Genomic DNA, 23,589 nt, shown 5'->3' on the forward strand with positions numbered 1-23,589 from the left:
TAGGATAAGGATCATGTTTTCTTTTGTATACACCACCTTGTACAGATGTGAAAACAGGTCTTCTCTATTGATTGATGAGTCAAAGTGAGTGCTGTTGTAATAAAACTAATAGTAGCAGGACTACTATAATTTTGTGGGATTTTTTTCTGATAAGTACGTATAAATGGCTGTATACTCTGTATTTTTCCTGTAGATGTTGTAGTCTTACGGTGTTAGTTTGTGATTTTTTTTTAATTATAAAATGCCAGCTGATATTTTTAAAAGTAAACACTAGGCAAATATTATTTAAGGTCTGTCTGCTGACTGAGGCAAAATCTGATCTTCTCAGGCTTTGTGCTGTCTATGTTAATTTTTAAAACACAGCAACAGCTTTGAATAGACAGGTATCATTCTCATGTTTGGGCCATATTGAACAACAAATTCCTGAAAATGTCTGCTCATTTGTGATTTCTGTTTAGTGATTATCACAGGGGTATCATGGCTCTTTGCATGAGGTCTGCTCTCAAAAGCAGGTGATATGTGCTGAGTGTACATGATTTTCCCTTTCAAGCATATTGGAAAGGTACCTTCTGTCACTTGTTCTCAGGGAAACCAACTGATTTCTGGTGGCAGTAGGGTTAAAAATCATTTAACCGTGGCAGCACCCCTGGTTTTTAACCATTTTGACTGTCAGCACGATAAGCATGTGGTGACAGTGAAAGCTATACTTTGCCTAGCCCTTTGTTGCAAAACTAATTGAAATCACTGGGAGTGTTTTAACTGGATTGAATGCCTTTGGATAGGGCACATCAGAATCAAGCCAGTGCCCTTCAATCTGCACAGCATCAGCCCCACCTGAGAGGTGTAGCAGTGCTTTGAGGCACAGAAGGGCCGGGGCGGGAGCTCACAGGGGAGCTCAGTGTGCGTTCTGTTCTCTGGTACCCGCGCAGCGAGCATCGCGCTCCAGCCTGCCTGCCAGGAGGTGACATGGCTCCTAAGCAGGGACGGAGCTCACAGTCTGGCACGTAGCAATTACTGACATAAATTACGGCAAATACCTTGTCTTTTTTAACGATTTGGGGGTATTTTTGGACAATTTGGCAGCAGGATCACAGATGTATATTTTGTCTAAGACTTGATATGTTTCTTGATGCCTTTTCTTTACATGTATCTGTTATTCATTCACTTACATGAAAATGTCACCCTCCACAGGATTTCTCTGTAAATAGATTACAAAAGGAGTGAATTCCCGGTGCTCAGTTTTGTCAGTTGTTGTATTCCTGCTACTCCCGTACACTTGGATTCTCAAATCTCTCAGAATCGCAGTGAGAAGAAAAGGAAATAGTCATTACTATTTGCAGTGGTGGAGGGCTTTTCTAATGCTTTCCCTAAAAAAGAAAAAGGGGTTAGCAACTCGAGCTAAGACACTCTCGGCTGGTTTTCACTAGATATGACAACAAAGCCTGCTCGGCAGACAGAGCGCATCAGCAACCTGGGCAGATGGGTCGGTGACATTAATTAGACACTGGCAGTGCCTTTAGCAGGGATCGGTGGTCTCTTGCCATGAAAGGGCTGTTCCGGGGCTGGGGAGCAGCGCACCAGCCGGGCACCGTCTTCAATGTCCTCGTCTCCACCGAGCTGGGAATGCGGGGAAGGTACCACAGCCTGTTCGTGCTCTCAGCTCCACTTAACGCGTCAGGGGAGATGCGATGTGACTGTTTGTTTGCCCGTGTCCCTGTGTCACCAACAGCATTCCCAAACTACCCTGACAGGCGGGCAGAGCGCGGAGACGGCTCGGGGAGACGCTCCTCAGACCTGTCCCTGCGCTGTCCCTCCCCGGCCAGGTCACTTGCCCGGGCTGCCCCTGCCCCTGCCCTGCCCGGCCCGGCCGCTCCGTCCCCGCCCGCCGCGCTCCGGGCGCCCCCCCCGGCCCGGTGCCAGCCCTGGCCCGGCCGCTGCCCTCAGGGCTGGGCAGGGCTGTCCCTGCTGCCCGGGCAGCCCCGAGCCCCCAGCCCGGCTCGCTCCCCGTGAGTTGCGGCGGTGCCGTGCTGCCCCCTCCTCCCTCTCTCCCTCCCTTCCCGCCGTGCCTCTCGAAGAAAGCGGGTTTTTTTCTGTTGTCGGGGAGCGTAAATCAGCTTCATCTAAAATCTCGGAAGTGCAAGTCCATCACATCTTCCTCCGAGCCGCCTGCTACACCTTGCGTGAGTCAGACTGCAGAGCTCCCGGTGCCCTTCTCGCTGTGCGGGGTTGCTCGTGTTCCCCCTGTCTCAGAGGCAAAAGCACAAGTGGAATCTGCTCACGCTCTCAGCGGTTCCTTCCCCGGTTGTTGTAGCAGTCGCTGACCTCCAGGCACTATGAATAAACAGCAAAGCTGGGAACAAAAGGAGTCTTCTGGCTGCCATTATCTCACATTAACATAGCAGACGCGCTGCGGTGTGAACAATGCGAGTCTCATTCGCCGATAATCAGCGAGTACCCAGGCATTTGGATTACCAAGGCAACAGGCAATGGTAGAATACTGGGTGGGTGTGTTTTTTATTGTAAAGGAGCAGTCGGATATGGAAACCCAGGTATATTGATAAAGCAGAGCAGAAGGAATGCCTGGTGGCAGGGGGGGACTGAGGGCTCGGGGTTGCATTCCGACACACGTGAGATAAATAAGACATGGATGAAGCAGGTCTGTGCTGTGAGATGCAATAAAGATTAAACTGCATTTGTCAAGCTGAAAACGATCATAAGATAATTTCAGCATTTTGTAAAAGGTAACAGGTGGCATGTTAATAGCAGGGCTGTTACCGGTGGATTTTGTAACTGTAATCTGGGCTGTAGTAATGCATTGCATGGTCTACTTGTGTGACAATAGAGCTGGGTGTGATGGTTTAATCTTTTTTCCTTTTATCAGATGGATGCTGTAGTCCCCATGTCAGACAATGTAACCCCCTCTGCTTCTTAGAGGCAGGAGTGGGTCTCAGCAGTATTTTTGTTTCTTACCTGCATAGCTGTGATCGTTTATTCCACATGGACAGAAATAAGTGGCATTATCTCTGTATCTTTGTGTGTGCACACACGTGTGCGTGGATATATATGAAATCTGTAGTGAAGCAGGACTGTGTGTGCATGCAGGGGAAATGTGGGGTTTTGCAGGTTCAAAAACTTAAGAATTAATCTAATTATTTGGCCTAATGCATTTTTCTAATTTCAGCAAGAGTTAAAATCAGATGCAGTAACTCTTGCTGAGCAGCATGAGACTAGCAGGCATGGCTCTAAGTGATGACACTGAGTGTAGAGTAAGGAAGCACAGCAGCGAGCGTGTCACAGCCCGATCTGTAGCAACCCAGTGTGAAATGGAAGGCAGCATTCCCGCCTTGTGCAGTCATAAGTCATGCAGGCCTCACAGGCCTTGTCACAAATGTAAAGAAAAAGTTGAGGGCTTTCAGTTTCCAGAGGTACTTTGTATCACCTGCTGAACTGCAGCTCGGTTTTGCTGTCTCAGTCTCCATGCAAACGCCCGTATTGTGCATATGTGTGTGGCTGCATGAATGGTTATTATCAATGTGTGTGTGGATATTTAAAAGAGCAGAGGCAGGGGGTGATAGCCACCTGCTAGCAGCAGGTGCCATCCAAACCACTGAGCTGATAAACGGCTTGTTGCCTTCACCTTTTGACTGCTTTGCCTGCATCTGCTCACCTAGAAGAGGTTCAGAGTGCTTCAGTGTTTGCATACAGTTTGCCAGAAAACAGCCTCCTTTTTACAGCGAATTATGAAATTTCTAACTGCTTTCAGTCTTCCTTTTCATCCAGTACTGAAACAACACTTGAGGTAATTCTTTCTTGGTAGTCAAGGACTAGGTCTGGATCTGCTGTGCATTTGGAGTTGGGAGAATCAAAGCTTTGCAAAGAGTTAGAGAACATACTCATCTAGTTGGAAAGAGTGGAGGGAATCAACAGACTTGAGAAATCATGATGGGATATTTTTTGGAACTGTGTATTTTCTTTGTAAAATCTGGATGTTTGTAGTCACATCATTAAGAAGTAGAGGGAAATAAAGTCTTGTAGAGTACTTCCAAATTGGCTTTTTTCATTTTAAAATTACATAAAAACACCCAGTGGTTTGGATGGGATTGTGTTTTAGGTGTTTGCTTAGTGAAATGCAGGATGGTGCCCTGATTTATGCCAATACAATGTAAACATCTTCAGATAATAATGCAAAATAGAGGAACGTATTTCAGGAACATGTGAATCACATAGATGGCATCAATCAAAAGCTAGTTCTTGCTAGCCATCTGAAGTCAGTTATTAGTATACAGACTGACTACACCACCCTCTTGCTTTCCTCATCTTGAATGTAAAAAGTTTAGGGTACCTGCGCACAGCATCAGCTTTTAGTTTGGTTCTGTACACCACGTGTGATGTACAGAGGTACTTAGTCTTTGGTTCCTTTACAATGTGTCATGATATATCCTTGCTGACTGTGAGTGATCTTGATGTTCTTCCACATTGGTGTCTCCTGGCTCTGCCATGTTCCTCTGTGTGAACAGACAACAGATTGCATAGAGTGATATACAGAACCTATGGAAAACAAGCACAAAAGGCCAGGGGATAACTCGGTTAAATTTTGCAGTTTGTGGTTTTGAATAGTAATGTGTTTATAGCAACTGTCACCTGGACTATAAACTCATCTCAGGTGTTCAAGTTGAAACACATTGGCCAAGCACTGTAGGTGCATGAAGATGGTGCGTGTATCTCAGGTGAGGAGATGCTGGCTTTGTTTCTTTGGAAAAGAATCTCAATGAAAAACAACAAGTCAGTTTCCTTCTAAATATCTAGTGGTTTTCACAAAGAAAATAACAGCAGATCTCCAAAATGTTTTTGATTGGCAGTAAGTGAAAATAAATTCTGGGTTTCACTTGTCACAGTTGGATTTTCTTGAATTAATACTCAAGGCTGGGGATATTTTTGGTGGAACTTTGACCAAAAGGAAAAAAAAATACATTTGCTCTGTAATTTCTGAATAGGTTGTCAGGGATTCATAACTTATTAAGTCATACTGAAGTTTGCATGTTGCAGTGCAAATACTGAATTTGAACTGCCTTTTCGGTATGAAATACTAAAATACTCCAGAAAGGACTTAGGCTACTTTTTTTCCCAATCTTTTTTCCTGATTTCTAGTGTTAGATTCATGGTGGTGCCCTAATCAAGAAGGCTTACAAACTGACTCCATGTTAATAAATAAAGCTACTCAAGTGGTGTTCTCTCAAGAAATCCAAATAAAACAAAAACTAAACCTGAATGAAAGAAGCTGAACTGCCTAACTTGTGAGACAACCCAGACATGAAACTCATGTCTTGGTGCTTCAATTATCTGGGGCTTTCTTGCCTGTTCTGATTGTGGGATTTGTGATATTTTTCCACTGCAGATGCATCAGGTTGTAGGGTGGAAAGAGGGGAGCAAGGAGCTTGTTTGGAAATTGTTATGGTTTTGTTTGTATTAAAGTAGTGTCACCTAGAGGCTCCAACCAAGAATACAGGCAGGGGGTGCTGAGCACCCTGAGCACACACCTGCCCAGAGGCAGAGCAAGGTGCAGACACAGAGAGGTGCCATCAGGCAGGGACAGATAAGCAGCCCCAGTTTTGGGTTGTATTTTGCCTGTTCTGCTTTTTGGCCATGTGTTATTGCAAAGATGTGTTTGGCCCCTGTTGTTCTCTGAGACCTGACACCTTGTCATGAGATGCTCTCCTCTCAAGGTGTCCATGAGTGACAAAAAATGATGTGGGAGAAATGACAATCAGTGTTCCAGTAGCAATTACCTGCTCATCTTGGTGTCAACTGAGAAAGGATAGAGTTGGTAGATTTAAAGGTGTGAGTGAATTCTGTGTGTGTCAGCTACCCTTCGGGTGGGATGACTGCACTTCAGAGATGTTAGGGACCCCTGCAAAACTGCAAAGCTGGCTTGAGGATAAGCAACAGAAAGTAGCCATTGGAGGCCCAGTTGTGGGAAACTTGATTGTGGTTGGACTGAAAAGGCTTTTTTGGGAAGTCAGCACCTGGTGCAGTAGTTGGCAGATTTACAGTGTTTGAAACAGAGGTAGATGCTTTATGAAGGTAGTGTTTTAGACCTGGCCCTCTCAACAAGTGATGTGGAAAATCACCAGGAATGTGTAATTCCAGTTTTCACTCTCCTCCACAATATGTAAAGTGCCAATGCTCTAGGGATGCATGCTTCACTAAACCATCTGAATCTTTCCTTCCTCAAGGAATGAAGACATGTAAACAGAGCATCAGATACATATACAATTGCTCTAGTGACAACATAAACATATTTAAAACACAGCAAATAATGCCACAAATCATGTATAAATTACAGCAATTCACTTGTATTAATTTATTCTACAAAGGTCACTTGTTATTAAGCAACTTTTATTAGAATTATCTATCAGTCTCTGTCTGACATGAAGTCTGTAACTTTTCCTTGAGACTGGCTGTCTGCCTAGTACTGGGATTAAGAGAAGCTTTTTAGACCTAACTACCAGTGTACTTCTTCAACATGAGTGCTGTATTACTGGTGGGTTCAGTACATCTGCCAGTAGCTAAGAAATCCTCCCTCATTGCTTGATAGCAGTTTTGCTAGCTCAGAGTAGTGAAACATTACTTTGAGAAATAATTTCCCTCCCTCCCTTCCTCTTTGCTCTGTGCCTTCCTCTGCTGTTTGGCCTTTAATGCTGACCAGTAGTATGTATAGGTTCATTAGCACTGTTGTAAATTTAGTCAATACTCTTTTAGTGGGCTCCAGCTGAGTCCAAACTGACTCACTGCCCTCCAGGGTGCAGTGAGAGACTTAATTACCCTTGTACAGTTCAACAGGAACAATGTCATGGGCAGCATTTCGCTTTGGCTGAAGAGGTTCAAGCTTCTTTCTTTATTGGCTGCCATTTTCAAGTTTAAAGAAAGGGATTTCAGGATAATTCACAGCTCTGTGTAATAACAGGGGAAAAGCACTGCTCTTTGCAAATGAGAATTGGATTGGTCACGTTTCATTACAGTACTTACATGGATTTTCCTTTGATGGTGGGAATATTCCTTTGGGTAGTTTTAAGGACAGAAATGGAAGTTGAAAGAGCAGAGGTGGAGGGACAAGTAATCCTCTAGCTGAGTGGCATGAGTTTCAGCATCTCTTACTGCTTGAAGCCAAGGAAGTCTGCATGTGATGGAGAAAGGGTAGGTATTATATCCAGTATGGCAAAAGTTGTACTCTGACATGCATATAATTGGTGATGGGCCAGAGTAAATGCTGGGGATTGCAAGCCATGAGATTGCCTTGGATTTCTCGTGGGGTGACTGAGGTGAAACTTGAGGGATGAGGTTTAGGGCAGTGAGTGGATATCAGGCTAATTAAGTTCATGTTCTGCGAGGCACATCTATCACTAGTTCAGTGTTGTGTAATTTTTGTGATTAATAATGTTTGAGATGTAACACTAGGTCCTGTGTTGGATTATGTGGTAGTCACGTGGTTCAATGTGCACAATGAATATTTCTCAACAAATCTATATCTGGTCTCTTTTCCTGGCTTTTTTTTGTGTGGTGCTGGAGGCTTTATTATTTGTCAACAATAATATTTCTTGTTGTGGGATTTCTTGAGGTGTCACCCATTTTAACTGTAATACTGTAAAAACTGAGTGATTTACTCAGTATTTATAATTAGGATTAAGTGACTATATAGTGTTTGAGAACCCAGTGTGGCCTTCCACTGAACAAATGATCTACCACTGAAAACTATGGAGGAATGATACATGAAATCCTTTCTGCATACTCTAAAGGAGAGGAATGGCTAAGAGGAGCATGCTTAGGAGGCAAAGAAAGTGAAGTAATAATTATAACTGCTTAAAAGCAGACTGAAGCATTGCTTGCTTTAAGTTGGAGTGTGTTTACAAACTGTACAGCATATTTGCATTAGAAGAATCTTTAGTGACTCTGTGGTTTGATTCCTGCCTGTCATTACCCTTCTTATTTACTCATACACTTGCAAAATATTTGCCTTGCTCCTCGGGTTTTATTACCTGTCCACAGCACATCAGTGGGGAATAGAGGAATGTCTGCAGTGAGCCCTTTCACTGCTTATGTCATGGAGAGAGCTTCTTTGTAGTCACTGAAGTGCATGAACACTCATATGTGCCATAAATATCCAAACAAATCACAGAGCAGACATCATCAGAAACAGTCAGAGAAGGAAGTAAAGTAGGAGGCATCATTCAGAGCAGGATAAAAGAGGAAATCTTAATAGCAGTCACAAATTCTGGGTTAGTCATCATTTGTCTCCATGCTGGTGGAGGGACTTGCATTGCGTCACTTGCAAATATTAGTCACTGAAGCCATTGTTTGAGCCTCTGAGTGAAAGGGGCAAGATTCTGAGAGAAAATATTTTAAAGAAACATGGGCTAGCAGACTTAGTGGCTGCCAGGTGTTCAGTATGTCCTTATTCACACACAGGTTTATATGGATGCTGTCAGTGTGAACCTGACATGTCACACATCTTACAGAGAATTATGGTTTACCATTAGTTTTCTCTAATAATTTGTTAAAGGAAATTATTCTTTTATCTAATTTAAATTTTTGTGTCATTTTATTCCTTGATTGAATATGGGTACTTTGAAGCAAATAGGTCAGTTCAAATTCACAGTTATGTTCTAATACATTGCTGGTGTGCTGGCAGAGCATTGTGGAATTTGTTTGAAATTTCCTAGCTGTTTGTGAAATGTATTCACTGCTTCATTTACACAGTTGCTGCTGCTGTTATTGCATTATTTGTTACTCAGGACAGAGGCAGTTTTTATCACACACATGCACACTTTGTGCAGAGCAATTCCTTTCTTCAATGATTCACACCTGGTGTTATGAACAGGCTGAAGAATGACCACAGGCGTAGTCCTTGATTCTGGCTCACAGCACAAAAGGAAGGAGTGGTCCAAGCCTGGAGCACCATCTGGGGTCACAGGAGAGTCAGCAGGCTTTGAAGCACGTTGATAGAGTGCATGTAGAGCCTGTAGAGATTCTTTAGGCAAGTTAGCCCTCAATAGAATTTTTGGTGATAGCTGGTAGTCAAGACAAAAATGCAGTTCTTGATATAAAACACAAATCAATGGTGTTTGAAAATGAAAGAGCAATGTGTGTCTGTTAAATAGTATTTTTAAATATATATATATATATCTAGACGAGAAAGGATCACCTGAGTGCATGTGTATATATTTGCAAATTGAAATCTAATTTACAAGTTAATAGTACAAGAATGAGTAAATTTCAAGTGGAATGTGTTTTATGGTCATAGGATTGATAGTTACTTTCACTGGATTTAAGATATTTCATTAATTACGCTAAGTGCGTGCCTATCCTGGGCTCATTCTGAAACCACCAGCGCTTTTGTATGGAAAGAACTGTAAGAAATGTTTGCTTGTATCTGTGGACAAAGCTAATGGAAAAACCCAATCCTCTCATCCACATATTTATCTGAAAGATGTGTTGTATATCTGCAGTTGATTTTCTAGAATGCTGATTAGCTAATACCATTTTTGGCATGCAGCTTATCCATCGTGTAGGAGAACACTATCTGAATTTCAATTTACTTTTCCAAATGATGTTGAACTGATATTGCTTTAAAGGCTTTTCTGGCCATTTGGGGACCCACTGCAGACAGTGGAGCTGCAGTCGGGTCTCAAAATCTAATTGAATTGATATAAGACAGCTGAAGCAGTGACTGTTGAAGAGTTTGAGATGAATTGCAAAAAAATGCATGCTTCTGAGTAACTTGGTGTCCTTGTTTGAAACTCTGCCCCTGAATTTACTTTCACTGCTAACAGACCTTTTTGTGGTAAAAGCCCTGTGCTTCAGTATAGCTAAGGAATTCATTCATTCTATGTGGTTTGATACAATCACATTGCTGTTAAAGAAACTTCATGCCTCTGAGAATACTAAGCTAATAGTGGAGGAAGTGTGGAGAGTTAAGGTAATGTCAGACGTTCATTCCTTTGTCACTACCTGCAACTTGGCACAGTTTAAACTTCCAAAATCTCACCCTTCTGAATGTTTGTTTTTGCAGTGATGGGTCTTTCCCTTATGATTCTGTTCCCTGGCAACAAAATAGCAACCAGCCTCCAGGCTCTTTGTCAGTGGTCACCACAGTATGGGGTGTGACTAACACCTCTCAAAGCCAGGTAAGCTTCATTTTTATGCCTCCTTCCCTCCAAATATGCATTTCTGCTAATGTTTGTAAAATGGAAGGTATTTTAGAAAATCCTCTTGGGATCAATAGCAGGATCTGTCTCCTTTGTTGTATGTGATGCATTGTTTTCCCAATCATGTCCTCTTTGGTGGCATTGCACAAGAGGTGTCTGAGAGCTTGAGTCAGTCACTCCTTTGGCTGCATGCAGATGTCAGGCTTGGATTTACCTCATATTTTACATGCATGGTTTCAACACTAAAAACATGGGATTGGGGTATTCCCAAACCTCTTGGGAATTCAGATTGTATGTTTTCTAGTAAAAAATTTAGCTCGATTCACCAAATGATAGTTGTTGATTTTACCTGGGGTTGTGTTGTACTTGCGGGCTGGTGAAAGTCAATACAAGTCTACCCCACACTGAGTTGCTCACTACCAATTTTAGGCTGTGTTCTTTCCAGTCTCTCCTGTTAGTGTTAACTTTGTAAAAATGTTTCAACATGCATTGGAGCACAAGCATGGGCTCTTGGCTCCCAGGTGAGAGCCATACTTCCTGGATTTTCATTTGGTTCTCTCCACTCTTAACTCTCTTTTTCTTCTGTCTTGTATGTTGAATTGCACTATACAAAAAGAAGCAGCTTTTATGAAGAAGTTACCAATTACTTGTGATAGTGGATTCCCAGGGATGTGGTATAAATTAAGCATGCAGACAGTCTGACCTTTGCTCACACCATAGGTGAAAAGCTCAAAAAACACATTACCATCTTTAATGAGTGCAAATGGTACATAAATCTAACCTGTCTTTTCTACTTCTTTCCAACCATGATCCCAAATAAAATTTTCTGAGGATTTTTTTAAATTTTAATTTTACTAAGAAAATTGAAAATGAAATTATAATGGAACGAGCCATTTGAAAAAGAAATTATTCAGAGGCCAAGTCATATAGATATTCACACAACAGTAAGGTAAGCACTGGTTATGGTAAAATCTTCATTCAGTGAAACAAGAAGAGGAGACAGTTACAGGATCTAAAACATGTTTTATTTTTGTTGATTTCTTAAACAACTTAAAAGAAAAGGTATCCTATCTGGGAGATAAATACCTGAGTAAACATGTTGGTCTATACTTGCCAGAAAATGAAAATTTAGGTTTTTTTATACTTTAAAAGGGAAAAGGAAAGATAGAAAAATACTCTGAGTTTTGTCTGTCATTGGAGTACTGTAATGTTACTTGAACTCTTCATGGTACTTCAGAGGAAGGTGCAATAGAAGGAAAAGATCTCTTGCATGAAGAAAGAAAATGCAGTGACTCAGAAGGTCACTGCAAAGGAGTGGTGTGAGACTTTGGAACATGAAGCTTGGTTATAGCTGCTCAGAGCAGATTGAAATGAATGTCAGGATTTCGTGTAAGTCTTTGTGCTCTTCGAGGGAAAGGAGTGAGCTGGGTTCACCAATTCCTGCTCTCAAATGCCTGAAGCTGTTGAGTTAGTCTTCTGCAAAAACCTGAGTTTCTTCCCAAGCAGGAGACTTTCCAGGAAATCTTATGCAGGTGATCCATGGACAGCCACACTTACATCTCCATGGAAATCATAGCAATTTGGGGAAAAAAAAATCCTTTAAACAAGCAAAAAAAGTCCTTTTATACAGAGAACACAGGACTCTTTTATAAGAAGCAATAAAAACAATCAACAGTCTTTTGTACATTACTTAGGGAGTCAAGAATAGGTTAAACTACTGAAATATGTTCTTTCACAGTTTTTCTATCTGTAGTACCATTTGCATTGTGCCAGTGGGACTGACTACTTCCAAGTTACTACAAACCAACCAACTAAACAAACAAAAAATCTCTCACCCCTTCACACCCCCATCCCAAAAAAAAAGCTATCCTTTCTTTTAGTCAGATGAATGGTCACAGCATGGTTGTAGCAGATCTTTCTCATAAATATTTTTAATAAACATATTAATTTGAGTTCCATCTAGTTGAAAATCACCTGTTTGTTTGGAAATGGCAGAAGTAGAAATCACCAGGAATGTGCACCTAGATGTCAATGAGGTCTGTGCTCATTAGAGTTCAGAATACAGGTGGTTATGTTTTAATTAACAACTGCAGCAAATCAACTTAATTTGCTTGAAGTAGTTCAAGGTACAGCCCCTTACTCTCGTGTTCCTTCTTGCAGGTGCTGGGAAATCCAATGGCAAATGCTAACAACCCTATGAACCCAGCAGGAAATCCCATGGCTTCTGGGATGACAACCAGCAACCCTGGAATCAATTCCCCTCAGTTTGCTGGACAGCAGCAGCAATTTTCAGCCAAGGCAGGCTCCACTCAGCCATACATACAGCAGGGCATGTATGGCAGACCCAATTATCCTGGAAGTGGAGGGTTTGGTGGCAGGTAAGACATACTTCTCTGAGGTGGAAAATGGATGTAAATACTTGATAAAGCTTGTTTTAGTGACCTGGAAGAAGTGTCATGGGCTTATTTTAATTATATAAAGTCTCAGTAGCTATTTTTTGCTGGTTAACTGAAGCACACACTGCTTTTATAGCTTTGGAAATCAGCTACCCAAACTGAAATTCATCACAGTAAATGGAAATGGCTTAGGTCAATCAATTAGCTCTAATAAACCCCCAAAATAAAGTTTTAATTAAGAGAGATTGTTAAACAGACCACAGGCTTAGGAATGATTAACATTTAATAAGGCCAGGATGTGAAAGGTATGTATTGATGGTATAATTTCTACGTGCATATGGAGGAGTAAGCTTGGGCAAAGTAGTTTGCTATGCAACAGAATATTTCTGCCCAAAGACTTACTCCACAGCAGGAATTTGAAAAGAATCAGTAATGAAGATGTTTGTTAAAAATATGGTTGTGTTGTGTATTTATTTTGGGGAAGTAAATGCTGCATTACTCATATAATCCAAAAGTAATAGCCTGGCATTAGTTATATGATGATTTTCTGTGTCTATACTTTGTAAACAGGGATGGTGAGGGCACTTAACTGAAACCACTATTTATGGTGCAAAGGCTACAGAAGAGACTGCTGCTGCTAGCATAGGCAGTCTAGTGTGAAGAATATAAACCTGGGACTCAGAGAGAGAGAGAGTTTATCTCTTGCTTCATCTCTGCCGCTGATCTACTGAGTGACCTTGAACAAGCCAAAAAGTTTCTTCAGCTTTGCATTAGCATCTCTAAAATGGACACAGTATATTGGCCCATATTTACAAAGATATTTGAAGTGGGAAAGGCGTGGTTTGGCTTAGGTTGGTTTATCTCAGGATCAATAGAAGAGATGGGCAGGAACTGCAGAGCACACAGTGTGGGATCCAGTGGAGTCAATTGCATTGGGTCTCTCCTGGCCTTTCTGCTAAGGTTCAGGGAGAAATGCTTTTATGTTACCTTGAACACTTGCCATAATTCACCACTGAGGCAGATTAATGTGCTGTCTTGGAGGAAGTTTGCTGTTCCTGCTCCTGTGCATTTGCCCCTACACTACTGAGGAACAGAGCATTTCCTTTCAGCAGTTCAGCTCTACTTTGCAGGAAGCTACAGAGCTGCTAAGAAGTTCACTGCCCCCAAAATTACTGCTGGCAATGACTTGCAATCCCAGTGGCAGCCCTGTGACTGTTGCACCTGGGAGGCAGGTGTAACCTGTAGATGCAATCCATGTCTCCTGTACACACCTAATTACCTGCCCTGCTGGCTTTCATTAGTCATTGATACGTGCTTTTGGAATAGCTCCAGGTGAGGATCACACCAACATTCAGAACAAAATCCACCAGGCACATCTTAATTCTCTCCTCCTTTCTCTTCTTCCCTGTTAGTTACCCTGGAGGCCCAAATACCCCTGCAGGAATGGGGATCCCCCCCCACACGAGGCCACCAGCTGATTTCACCCAGCCAGCTGCAGCGGCTGCCGCTGCTGCAGTTGCAGCTGCAGCTGCTACAGCAACAGCTACAGCTACAGCCACTGTGGCAGCCCTTCAGGAAACACAGAATAAGGACATGAATCAGTATGGACCGGTAAGAGAGTTACCCTTATGTCTCCATACCTGCCTGAGCTGGGCTATTGCAGGGAATTGGCTTCCTTCTCACTCTTGTGTTTGTTAGAGTGCCTACTGTATTTTTTTTTCTTTGTTCTGGTGCATGAGCATGGTTAGAAGTGCTTATGAGAAACTGCTGGAATGTGTGTATGTAGGTATGAGTCAGTCCCCATGTTTTTCCCAATAAAACTTGCTTAACTGTATTTTGAAGTTTAGGGGTTGCCTCTTGAAAATAATGAAAGATTTCTCAGTTACAGCTGCATCTGACATGAAACATTATTGCTGTCTTTGCCAGCCCTCTAAATTTGAGTACCTAGTGAAATGTTCTAGAATCTTGCAATAGTTTTGTAGTTCTTGGACAGTTGTTTATTTTGCTAACTGCAGTTGGTTATTTGGGTTATTTCCCTTCAAGCAGGGAAACAATAGAAGAGAGATTTGGTTTGTAATAATGATGTCTATATGGGCAGCTATGAGAGAGATGCATTTCCAGTGATCCATAACTTCTGGCCTGTTATGACATCATGGAATAATTGTTTTCTTAAAATAAACAGGGGCTTGATCAATTCAGGTTTTTCCTTCTTACCTTTTTTACTTCTCTGAATTCTGAAGTAAAAAAGTCCATATGCCAGGTGATGAAAAGCACAGGGTATTAGGAACTGTGGTGTTGTGCTCTATTTGCACAGCCAGTCTGTTACCTTACAGTTCTAGACCAGCCAGTTGAAACAATTAATTCGTCACCTTAGGCTTACATCTGTCTTCAACTCTTATGCATTTTATAATTTTTATTATAAATAACTTCACCGCCCATCAAATGTTAGAGACCATTGAAGGAAAATGCGACATAAATCCTCCCCTTCTTCCCTTCCCCAAAAGCATGTTCAGCTCCCTCTTCCCATTTTATAAATGCATGTCGCATTTTATTCTTTTTTTTTTTTTCTTCTTCTTCCGTTGAAGGTTTGTTCCTCTTTCCAGATGGGTCCAACTCAGGCTTACAACAACCAGTTTATGAACCAGCCTGGTCCTCGTGGTCCTGCTTCCATGCCAGGCAACATGAACCCAGCAAGCATGGGAGCAGGGATGACACCTTCCAGCATGAGCGGGCCACCCATGGGCATGAACCAGCCCCGGCCTCCTGGAATGAGCCCCTTCAGCACCCATGGGCAGAGGATGCCTCAGCAGGCCTACCCAGGCCCACGCCCCCAGTCTTTGCCTATACAGGGCATAAAGAGACCATACCCAGGAGAGGTAACAAAAGAAATGATCTTTTGTGAACACTGTTCAAGTGGCAGCATACTGGGTAAGGTGTGGTGCACATCCCTCTAAGATAGGTGCATCTTTGTTCCAGCCTCGGTAGGAGTGCAGCCATTAAAATATTAGCAGAAGCAGCTCTTCCTTTTTAGCTTCTGAAGTGTTCAGGTTAACCCTTGCTGTGTTAGTCCATATGATGGTCACTAAGTCCAAGAAAGGCCCCAAACCAGAATATCATTCTAAGATTCTCATGCTGACTTCATAGATCTTAAGCAGGGTTCCATCACATAAGTGGAGTCTTTTAATGTGGCAACTTAGAAGAGACACTGAGGGTGAAATAGTTCATTTTAGCCCAGTAGATATCTGATCTGCATTTTCTTGGATGATTTTATTTTTTTAATCAAATACAAGACAGACATTGTACTGTAACACCAGTAGTAATAGCAGTCATTTTTTAGAGAAGAGTTGCTTTCCAAACTTTTTCAGTGTTGATTTTCATAGTCACTAAGATGAATATAAATAATGTTGACCTCAAATCCCTCTCTGTCAGCATTTATCTGATACCAGCTTCTGTGGAGTGTGATAAGGTCCCATGCTGCTACAGGAGATCTGCATGGCTTTATAGGCAAAATTACATTGCCATTGACTTGTATTATGACAGGGCAAAACACTTAGGCTCAGATTTTTAGAGAAATTTAGAAAACTGAAGATGTAGACAAATGAGCTTTTGGAATTGAAAAGCACTAATGTGTTTTATTCTTCAAGTTAGCATGAATTGGGCAGTAGAGGCTTTTTAGGATTCCAGCAGCTCCCAGCATCTACCCACACCTAAATGTTTTTACAAATCTAGCCATCATTTAGTAGCTTCAGAGATCATTTCCTGGTGAAATTCTGTATTCAGCTGAGACTTCAGCAGCAAGTGTAGAGCTCTGAATATTATGATACTGCCCTGGCAATAATTATAAACTAAGAGTTTATAGAAAATGCACAGCAAAGAGGACCGTGGCATGCAGAAAATACAGAAAACATTTCTGCCTGCTCTACAGAGCTACATTTCTTTCCTACTCTGCAAACTGTTTTTTCTAAATAAAAAACTAATCAGAAATAAAAAAGGGATGTGCTTTTGCTGGAGTTGCTTCTCTTAAGAGAACTTGTTTACAAGTAAGTGAAGAAAACATAAAATGTAGCTTGTTCACTTGATTTTTCAGATTTCATATTTTAAGGATGGTTTTAAATCTGTTTTTTGCTGCTTCAGAATCAGGTTTTTAATTGTCAGTGAATATGTTCATGTTTCCAACAAGTCGGTTCTGAACAGTCCCATAAATGTTGCTTGATTGATGGGCTGGAATTTTGCAGATGATGTTTGCCTATTTTTTATTGTAGGGTTCATTTATGGAAATGTCTTATCATTAAGTTATTTTTCAAATTGACATTCTACTACCCTTGGAGTTCCAATTTTCATTACTTCAATTCCAAAACCACAGGGCAGTCTTAGCTAGCACTAGCAAAGTGCTTAAGACTAGTAAGAACTTCTCTTTAGCTGTTAAAGTATTGCAGAACACTCTGGCAAGAGGCCAGCAGAGCAGTTGGGTTGAAAAGGCAGGCGTGGACAGCACATCTTCTGTGCTCTTGTCCCTTCCAGGGTTTTGTTTTAGTTATTTATTTATTTAACTTTTTCTTTTTGTGCTTCCATTCTACATCTGAAAAAGGAGCCTCAGGCTTGGGTGTGGTAGCACTTAAAAAACACAGAATTTTTGTGAACTTTGCATCTGGTTGTAATTCTGGTTTCTTCAAGCACAGTGCCCTTTGACAGTGTTACAAGGCTGAATGTGTGTGCCTTCCCCCCCTTTGGTTTGCAAGATTTTTATGCTTTTAAGAAGTATTTATCTGAAGGGGTTTTGTTTGTTTTGATTGTGCTTCTGAACGTATGCTAATAATCCATACAAGAAAGCCGCTTGTATAAAACATGGCTTTGTGTTCTTGCATCCTGAAACAGCCGAATTATGGAAACCAGCAGTATGGACCAAACAGCCAGTTTCCAAACCAGCCTGGTCAGTACCCCACGCCCAACCCTCCGAGACCCCTCACATCTCCCAACTATCCTGGACAGAGGATGCCAAGCCAGCAAAACACAGGGCAGTACCCTCCTCCAACAGTCAACATGGGGCAGTATTACAAGGTAGGAATCCTGAGATTATTACTTTGTTCTATTCTGGTGGCCATTTATTAATGAAGTCACATTAATGATTTCATAGATACTGCTTTTATGTAGTTCAGGGGAAGATAGAAAAAAAAAACACCCAAATTTTTACTAGTGTTTTGGGTATCACAGAATCAGTCAACCTGCCAAGTTGCATTGCAACTTCAGAGCAGTTCATAAACAAAATTGAATCTTGCTGCAGCTCATTAGAGGCTTTTACAAGAAAATGTTGGGTTTGCTTTATAAATAGCTTGTAAAAAGAAGTACCTAATGGGATTCAGGTGTAATGTTTTCACCTATTTGTGGTCCCCTGCAAGAATGCAAGCATGGAAATCTGTAATAAACAAGTTCCACATTGCAGCATTCCAGTTTTGGACCTACAGTGGTCACTGTTGGATTAAGCCAGGCCAAACTTAAAAGGTGTTCCAGCTGTGGGTTTCACCTTTGAACTGAAGTTTCTGTGACTTTTTCCAACCTCTTCCTCCTTTTTTTTTTCTCTCTTTGTTTCCTCTGTGCTCTTGTTTTGGGCAAGAACTAGAGTTGTTAAAATGTTGCCTAAAACCTGTTTATAGATACATCTTGAGCACTTTGTATTCTCCAAACTGAGGTTGCACTGAGGGCCTGCTGAGCTTTGCCACCTTTGAAATGCCCAAAAATGGTCTATTGCACACAGGTACTCCAGTGAGTATAAAAATGGGGAGGACCATTGAACTTCTGACCTGCTTAAAGCATTAGCTGTTGAAGTATCTGGACTGCATTCTGAATTTGAATGTAGGCTGAAAGAATCTAACTTGCACATTGTTGTTAAATTGGAATTGTTTGGTGTGATTCACACAGAAAACACCATTAAAAAAAGGAGAGAAAGCAAAACCCTTTTCTGTAGAGCATCTGTTCTGTGTGTAGCTGTGCTGTCCACTGTGGTACCCAAAGGAATGCCTGTTGGATCATGGCAGCTTTTGCAGGTCACTGTCAGGGAAAACATGAGGAATAGACTGATCTTCTGTATAATCATTCCAGTGCAGTCATTTATGCTAAAGTAGCTGCAGAAGATCTCTGTCAAATTTTTAAGTGACAGATCTGAAATATATTTTGTGTACATTTATTTTAGATGGGGTTTAAGTTTTTTGTTTGCCGGATACTCCTGACAGGGAATTTGTTTCTTTACAATGAATCCCCTGTATTGTATTCCAATATTGACTTCTCTGGAAACAGTTAGGAAAAAACAGATCTTGTTAAAAAGGCAGATTATCCTGGTTAGGGGGGAAATTCCACAATCAAAACCTGAACCTTTGAATTGTAGTGATTGTGCAGACAGTAACTGTGTGTGTCAAATATAAAAACCAAAGATGTCTGGAAACCTGAATGTTTAAGTTTCAAGTATCTTAGGTTAGCAGAGCAGCATTTAGATACAGAGTCAGATTTGAAGTCACAGTTCTTGGGCTGTCTGTGAAGATTTTGGTTTTCTGACACTCTCCTGTGTTTCTGCTTATGGTACACGAGCCATGCAGCTGCAATTCTATTTAATGTCAGCTTCCTTCACATCAGGGTTATTGGTTTATTCTGCTGACTGTAACCATCTCCTTAATTATTATAAACTAAAGCAAAGGTGTTTTAATACATAGCTACTATTCATACTTAACTGTCCTTTTTCTATCAGTTTGTCTTAGCTAGCAGCAAACTAGGAACAGAATCAAATTGTAGGTGCACAGAACAAAAAACATCCCCTGACCCCCAGAGCTTTAACTGTGAGTAGAGGAGTTGAACAAGGATGGAAGGAAGGACAGATGGAAGTAAAAAGGACACAGACTGGCTAATTGTGTGTCTTTAGATTTACTTTTTTTTTTTGTGTAGACTTCTGTGCACCAGGGCTATTTTGTGAGGAAGGCAGAGGGATACAAAGGGCTGGGTGGGCTGTGGCTCAGTGGAAAAACTGAAGCAAATGGCTGGTTGGTTTTGGAAAGAGAGCATTCAGAGGAACACAGTAAACCTTTTAGCAGCCTTGCTTGTATCTGGTCATTGCCTGAGTTAAGCTGGCTGGTCTGCTGGTTTCAGTTCCTGCTTTGCTCTCCTCGTGTGCCTCTTCCCTGAAGGCCTCCTGGGACATCCTGTGGTTTCTTCTCCAGAAACAGAGGGGCCTCCCTCCCTTGTCTGTTGTCTTTGATATTTGATAACAGTGGTGTTCACAGGGGTTATTGTTCTTATTTCAAGGCTGCAATAACAATGTTATGTTATTTATTTTCTAGCCATCAAGGCCTGTACCTGTGGCAAATTACCCTCATTCACCTGTTCCAGGAAACCCCACACCACCCATGACACCAGGGAGCAATATTCCTCCATACCTGTCACCCAACCAGGATGTCAAACCACCATTCCCACCTGACATTAAACCAAATATCAATGCTTTACCACCACCTCCAAGTGAGTAGCAAACAGAATGCCCCTACAGTAATTTATTGTTCCTCTGTTCTCTGCCACATGCATTTCAGAGGCTGGAAAGTAGCTCTGCTTGATGCTCTGGGAGAGGCTGGAGTTGTTAACTGGTAACAGGTGGCATGCACAGTGTAGGGTCACTTGGGCCAGTGGACAGAATAGAGAAACCCTGCTATGCTCTTCTAAAATAGAATATCAGAAAAGTTCTTCAAGGTTAAACTTGTAAGGATGTTACTCCAGAATTATTCCTTTAATATGCTTCCTGAGGAGAAAACACTTGATTTCATGTTTTGCTGTGTGTGCTTTGTAGGCTTGTTTATTGTATGAACTTTCATTTGGGCTGTTTTGTTCAAGGGCAAAGCCATTCATTGAACAACACTGCAGAGTAGGATAAAACGTGAATATTTATAGCAGCGTCTCTATTGTGATCCATACAGGCTTCTTAGGAATATTCAGTACTGTGCCAGAAATTGATATGTGTTCCTTTCAAAGCCACTCAACGTCACCGCTACACTTGGCTGGGAACAGGGCAGGAATAACAAGATCTCTCTGACTGGAAACTAGCATGAGATGTTTGAGGTTTTGAAGTGACTGATGAACAATGGGAGCTATCATTTACTAGGGAGCTGGGAGAACCTTATGTTTTCTATAAAATAACTGCTGCTGCATTAGCACTTTGCAGCTCTGGAGTTCAGGATAGCTGAGAAATCAAGTAGAAGAAGATGGGCTGCAGTATTATTTGGGCAAGAACACAGGATTTAAAGCCATTTGGACTTCATAGATCAGCTGTAAGTTACCTCAAAATCTCCTCTTATGGGCTCAGATAGTAATTGAATACCAGTGTCTGGTCATCACATAGTTTCAGCTGATGAAACTGTTGAAACTAATTGGGTAATGTTGATCCCTGTTCAAAGCAGGGAAAACAAACATTATCACAGTTTGACATTATTAAGAGATTTGTTTCAGTCTTCTGCCAACAGAGTAAGCTTGGACACAAAGCCTATCCTGTAATAAAAGCCAGGAATTCTTGCCATGCCTGTTTTCTGTTGGTGGCTGGAATGCTATGGCCCTAATGTGAAGTGGGTGACAATAGGAGAGGCTCAGTTTGAGCCTTGTCACTTGTATCAGTTAGACGACAGAGTTACTTCTGATTGTATTTCTGTGTGTGTGTGTGAGCCTGCTAAGTTAGAGCCAGTACAGATCACTGTGCCTTTGTCCCTGTTCTGTATAAACACACACGTTATTGTTGCACTGCAGATGCTAAAGGGAAAGTTCACGCCTTCTCTCCCTCTCCGATCCCAGCCAACCACACGGACGAGCTGCGCCTGACGTTCCCCGTGCGGGACGGGGTTGTCCTGGAGCCCTTCCGGCTGGAGCACAACCTGGCAGTCAGCAACCACGTCTTTCACCTGCGCCCCACCGTGCACCAGACTCTGATGTGGAGGTGAGCTCAGCCCTGCTGAGGGGGCTCAGGCATCCCTGAGGGAGCAGTGCCAGCCCACAGGCACTGCGCTTAGGTGTGCCAGGAATTTCACTTCAAAATTGTAGCCTGGGTAGGAAGAATGTCCTTTCAGCTCGCAGGCACTCGCGCCTGTCATTTTCCAGAGACAACACATTCTAAAATGCTTCACAACATGTATTGCATGTCCTTGCTGATAGCTCCTAGCAGTGTCTGAAAAACCACTGCAACCATTGCATCATTCCTGCTCTGGCTGGAACAGGAGTGGTGTTTTCCCTGACCCACACCACTGCAAACTTCCATCTGGGAATCTGAAGTGGCCCAGGTGCTTTGTGATCTCTGTAGTGTTAGCTCTGCGGGGCTCTTAGAGTTTATGCCTAAATTAAATAGTGCAGAGTTATCTGATAAAGAAGAATAACCCACTAAGACTAAGGACCTGATTTAGAGGCTTGGTAAAATCATTTGGAAAGACAAGTGCTTAAATCCTCCAAACTTGAGAAACTAACTTCTTAAATTCCCCTGTTCTCTGACTCCACAAGTAAGCACAGCTCAGAAATGTGACAGCACAGGTTTCCTTATACAAAGGCTTCTGGTTTTCCCTTGCAGTGAAGTCTTATTTCCAGCACAGAGGAATATTTTTCCTTGGTGGAACTTTCCTGTATTTATTGTAGATCTGTGTAAGTGATTCTTGGGTATGTTTTGATTGCACCATGTTCATCGAAGGGCCTTAGATCAAATGACAATCAGAGCCTTAACTTTTAAAAAATTTATATATTTTCAAATACTACAGAATAATTTTGTCTCCTTGTTTGGTTTTTCTCAGAAAGTGTCTCTGTGTTTCTCCTTGCTGAGCTAGGATAAACCCTGCATTGTCTGAGCCTTTCTGTGTGCCTTGTGGAGGCTGGTTAGTTGCTTGGAGTCTTGCATGGAGGTTCCTTACAGGTGTAACTTCAGGTTTTGGTTTTTTTTCCTATGAGGATCTTCATCCCATTCACTGGAATCCACTGGAGATTTGTGTTTTCCTGGTGTGGGGAGTGTGAGGTGGGCAGAGAGATGCGCTCCCTTCCCTGGCCCAGGACAGACTCTGGTTCTAAAGTTGAGGCTTGATGCAGGATGCAGGAGTCCTTGCTACCATAGTGCCCCTGTGCCCTGAGGGAGCCTGGGGGCTGGGAAGGAGGGAGATTGCAGGCAGACCACATCCAATAATTAGCACCTAACTTTGAGGTCAGTTATTGCTTACTTGCATTTCATTATCATGGAGTACTCGCAGCACGGGGAGTTTTGGCAGTTATTTGCCAGTTCTTATTAATAAGTAATCACTACTGGGGATTGTGCTGGCTCATTCAGTAGATTTATAGTGCTGCACTGAGGCATGAGGCTGTTTCTTAATATCTGTTCTTTCTTTCTTCCCTCACCAAACACATAGCCTTTATTTAAACTTATTTTAATGAAGACTCATAGGTAAACTGTGCTCACGTCTGCTGTTTTGAAAAGCCTGTTAATAGTGGGGAGAACGGATAGTCCTGTAATGAAGTCATTTCACATTAAGCTCAGGGCTGGATGGATGCCAGAAAAATGAATTAGTCACATGTGTGGATGGATTTTGGTTTTTATAGAGAATGGTGGAACCGAGCCAATTCTCAATATTTTTCTGCTAGTTAAAATATTCGGCAAAACCTCTCACGTGCACACACATAATGAATAGCAATGCAAGTGTGTTTCTCCCCATGGGAACCTCTCATGGTTACGAGAAACAGAAAGGTTGAAGGCAGGGAAAATGTCTCCTTGAAGCTGGTTCAGCCTTCACACTGCTGTGCTGTTAATCATGTCCCACGGTGGAGATGCTGTGTGCTGAGGGCACAGGGCTGTCCTGAGCTCTGTCACCCTGTGACACTCAGCAGGCCTGCTCACCTTCCTGCTTGCCTCATATATCAGAGGTACCCAAGCTTGCTCCCCTCCAGGATCACTGTGCTGTGCTCTCCTGAGGTGAGAAACTGAGTGGAACTTGCACACTGAGCTTTCA

At 42.1% G+C, this 23,589-nt stretch overlaps 1 protein-coding gene across 1 annotated transcript in view; it reads left to right on the top strand.

Moving 5' to 3' along the window:
• The window catches only part of ZMIZ1 (zinc finger MIZ-type containing 1), a 337,453-nt gene that overhangs the window by 291,423 nt on the left and 22,441 nt on the right, over positions 1–23,589 (top strand). Inside the window, exons 8-14 of the mRNA XM_059476742.1 lie at positions 10,067–10,181; positions 12,363–12,580; positions 14,011–14,209; positions 15,184–15,474; positions 17,474–17,656; positions 19,921–20,095; positions 21,365–21,551. Coding sequence (XP_059332725.1) covers positions 10,067–10,181; positions 12,363–12,580; positions 14,011–14,209; positions 15,184–15,474; positions 17,474–17,656; positions 19,921–20,095; positions 21,365–21,551 — 1,368 coding nt within the window. The remainder of the gene's footprint in view (positions 1–10,066; positions 10,182–12,362; positions 12,581–14,010; positions 14,210–15,183; positions 15,475–17,473; positions 17,657–19,920; positions 20,096–21,364; positions 21,552–23,589) is intronic.

This window comes from Ammospiza nelsoni, chromosome 8 (assembly GCF_027579445.1).
Source record: "Ammospiza nelsoni isolate bAmmNel1 chromosome 8, bAmmNel1.pri, whole genome shotgun sequence".
NCBI lineage: Eukaryota > Metazoa > Chordata > Aves > Passeriformes > Passerellidae > Ammospiza > Ammospiza nelsoni.